Source organism: Cariama cristata, unplaced genomic scaffold, assembly GCF_000690535.1.
Source record: "Cariama cristata isolate BGI_N322 unplaced genomic scaffold, ASM69053v1 scaffold43561, whole genome shotgun sequence".
Taxonomy (NCBI): domain Eukaryota; kingdom Metazoa; phylum Chordata; class Aves; order Cariamiformes; family Cariamidae; genus Cariama; species Cariama cristata.
Window position 1 is genome coordinate 1 of NW_009598306.1, and position 2890 is coordinate 2890.

At 55.8% G+C, this 2890-nt stretch overlaps 1 protein-coding gene across 1 annotated transcript; it reads left to right on the forward strand.

Annotated features, from left to right (window-relative positions):
• Window positions 1-186: 186 nt before the first annotated feature.
• LOC104168588 (phosphoenolpyruvate carboxykinase [GTP], mitochondrial-like) lies at window positions 187-1960 on the forward strand (the record flags this gene model as incomplete). Its single annotated transcript, XM_009709214.1, is given in 5 exon segments — window positions 187-350; window positions 565-785; window positions 873-1010; window positions 1094-1189; window positions 1506-1960. Coding segments are annotated over 5 exon segments (1074 nt in total), but the record flags the coding sequence as incomplete, so codon positions are not given.
• Between the last annotated feature and the right edge of the window lie 930 nt (window positions 1961-2890).

Here is a 2890-nt window from a genome sequence, read left to right on the forward strand (position 1 = left end):
AATTTTAGGGGGTTTTGGGGGGTCTTGGGGCAGTTTTGTGGGGATTTGAAGGTTTTGGGGGTCTGAAAGGGTCTTGGAGGGGGTTTAGGTGCTCTTGAATGGTTTTGGGGGATCTTGAGGGTTTGGGGGGAGGTTGGGGTGCCCCTCCCTGACCACCTGGGTCCCTGACCCATCCCCCCAAATTAGTTGTGTCCCTCCAAGATCCTAAGGGTGACAGACCCGGTGGGCAGGAAGCAGTACCTGGCAGCCGCTTTCCCCTGTGCCTGCGACAAAACCAACCTGGCCATGATGACCCCAGCCCTGCCTGGTTGGCACATCCATTGCATCGCCTGGATGAAGTTTGATGCCAAAGATGATGCCCAGATGCCAGAAAGGGTGTGGGGCATGTTTCTTTTGGGGGTTCCTTTATATTTGGAGTGGGAGCCCCAAGACCCTTGGGTTCTCTTGACTGTGGTGAATCCAAGACCCTTGGGTTCTCTTGACCGTGGTGGCACCAAGACCGTTGGGTTCCCCTGCTCCCCGGCGTCCGCTTGACCCCCCGGTGTTATCTCTGCCCTCTCCTCCAGGCCGCCTCCACGCTACCAACCCTGAGACAGGTTTTTTTGGCATAGGACCAGGGACCTCCATGTGTACCAACCCCAGCGCCATGCTCGCCATCCGTCGCAACACCCTCTTCACCAGTGTTGGCCAAACCAGCGACAGTGGCGTCTACTGGGAGGGCATCATGGAACCTTTGAGCCCCGGTACCACCCTGACCTCTTGGTTAGGTCAACCTTGGACACTGAGTAAGACCTCTTGGAGAACCTCACCGCGGCAGCATTGCCAGATGGTTGACCCCCTTCCAAACCATTGACTTTGGTCAACATCTTTAGGTGACCCTCAACCGTGCGCCCATCTCAACCCTCATTTCTGCGCCCCGGCTGGACATTGTCCAATCATAGACCCTGCTTGGGAAGACCCCGAGGGCGTCCTCATCAACGCCATCATTTTTGGAGGGTAGAGACCCGAAGGTAAGGCCACGCCCCTTCACCTGGACCTTCCTGCTGTGTTATTGGCTGAGATGGTCCATGATGGTGGCGATTCTTTTTGGTAGGAGTGCTGTTGGTCTATGAGGCCTTCAACTGGCACCATGCGGTCTTCGTTGGAAGCGCCATGAGGAGTGAGGCCACTGCTGCTGCCAAGCACACCGGTCAGCCCCACCCCATAGCCCTGCGCTCCCAGTGACCTCGCCCTCCCGGTGTCCCCACTCACCCTGTCTTTGGTGACCTCATCTGGCTCGTTAACTGGGTTACAGGTGGCCACGTCTCTGTTCATCCCGGTGTCACCACATCCCACCAGCCCCATAACCACATCCCACCACCCCGTAACCTCATCCACTCAACTGTGGTGTCCCACCAGCCCCATAACCACATCCCACCACCTCACCAACCCCACAACTTCGTCCACTCTGCTATCCCCATCCCCATGTCTGACCTCACTGCACTTTGACCCCGCCATTTTCCCAGGCTGCTGCCTAGTGCACAGCCCCTTCTCCATGCGCCCTTTCTTTGGTTACAACATCAGGCAATACCTCACCCCTTGGTTGGCCGTCTGCGAACGAGAAGGCACCTGTTTACCGCGTACCTTCCACATTAGCTGATTCCTCAAAGATGATGGTGGTCGATTTGTTTGGCCAGGTTTCAATCATAACGCTCATGTCCTCGCTTGGATTTGTAGTCGGGTGGGAGGAGATGACAACATGAAATCAACCCCGGTGGGATTTGTTCCTCGAGAAGATGCGTTAGATCTCAGTGATGTTGCCAGTGTTTCCTACACTGATCTTTTGCACGTTTCTTGCCTGTTTTGGGAGAGGGAAATCCAAGAGTTACGGCGTTGCTACGAGGAGAACTTTGAAGAAGGTCTGTCCAAGGAGGTGATGGAAGAATTGGAAGCCTTGGAGGAACATGTCAAGAAGATGTGATGGACTGGCAGCCATCTTGTGCCTTGATGGTCATTGGTTTTGGTTGGGTTGACCGTCATGGGTTGGTGGCTATCACGAAGTGTCTGCCTTCCTGTTGGCCAGTGTCTGCCTTCCTGTTGGCCAGTGTCCATGTCCCATTGGCCATGGTGGCTTGAGCCTGGTGGTTGCCATGCCCCCCTTGGGTGGTGTCTTGATTGGTCAATGGCCATTGCCTGGTGACTGGTGACCCCACCCCCTCAGCCAACCTCTTTCCATTGACCGATGACAGCATCCTGTTAGCCATCCTCTTCTCCCATTGTGCAATCCCTTCATTGGCCAATCAGTGATGCCCTGGTTGATGGGTATCGCCTTCTTGTTGACCAACTCTTGCCATTGCCTGATGCAGATCCTGGCAGCCAAGGACAGGAAAGGCAGGGCTCCAGGACTGGCCAAGGGGAGCTCTCCCCTGTCTCCCATAGAACGTGTCTCACCAATAGAAGCCGAAGGGCGGGGAGGAAGAGGAAGGAAGCGGTGAGAGTGGCAGAGGAAGGCAGCAGTCCCTCTGAAGCAGCACCATTGCATAGACTATCGGAGAGGGGTGTGCTGTAGGCAACAGCCCGCTTCTGGTCTGGGCGGGAAAGGAGGAGGATTGGGAGAGTGCCCCAGGGGACTGAGCAGTCCAAGGCTGTGGAGCAGTGGGAGAGAACTGAAGGAGCGGGGCAGGGTGATTGGGTAGGAGCAGTGTTCGGGGAGGGGAACAAAGAGCAAAACAGGGGAGCGAGAGCTGTTGTGGGGAAGCAGCATTTGGCAACGGCAACCGCTTTCCTTTGCTCTTTGTGCATCTTGCAGCCTTCGCTGTTTATGTCTGAGCTGCCACACATGGAAGGAATTGTCAGACTAGACTGGTCAAATATACGCAGGATCGGCATGCTATGGCCCTGTTGGCTCCCT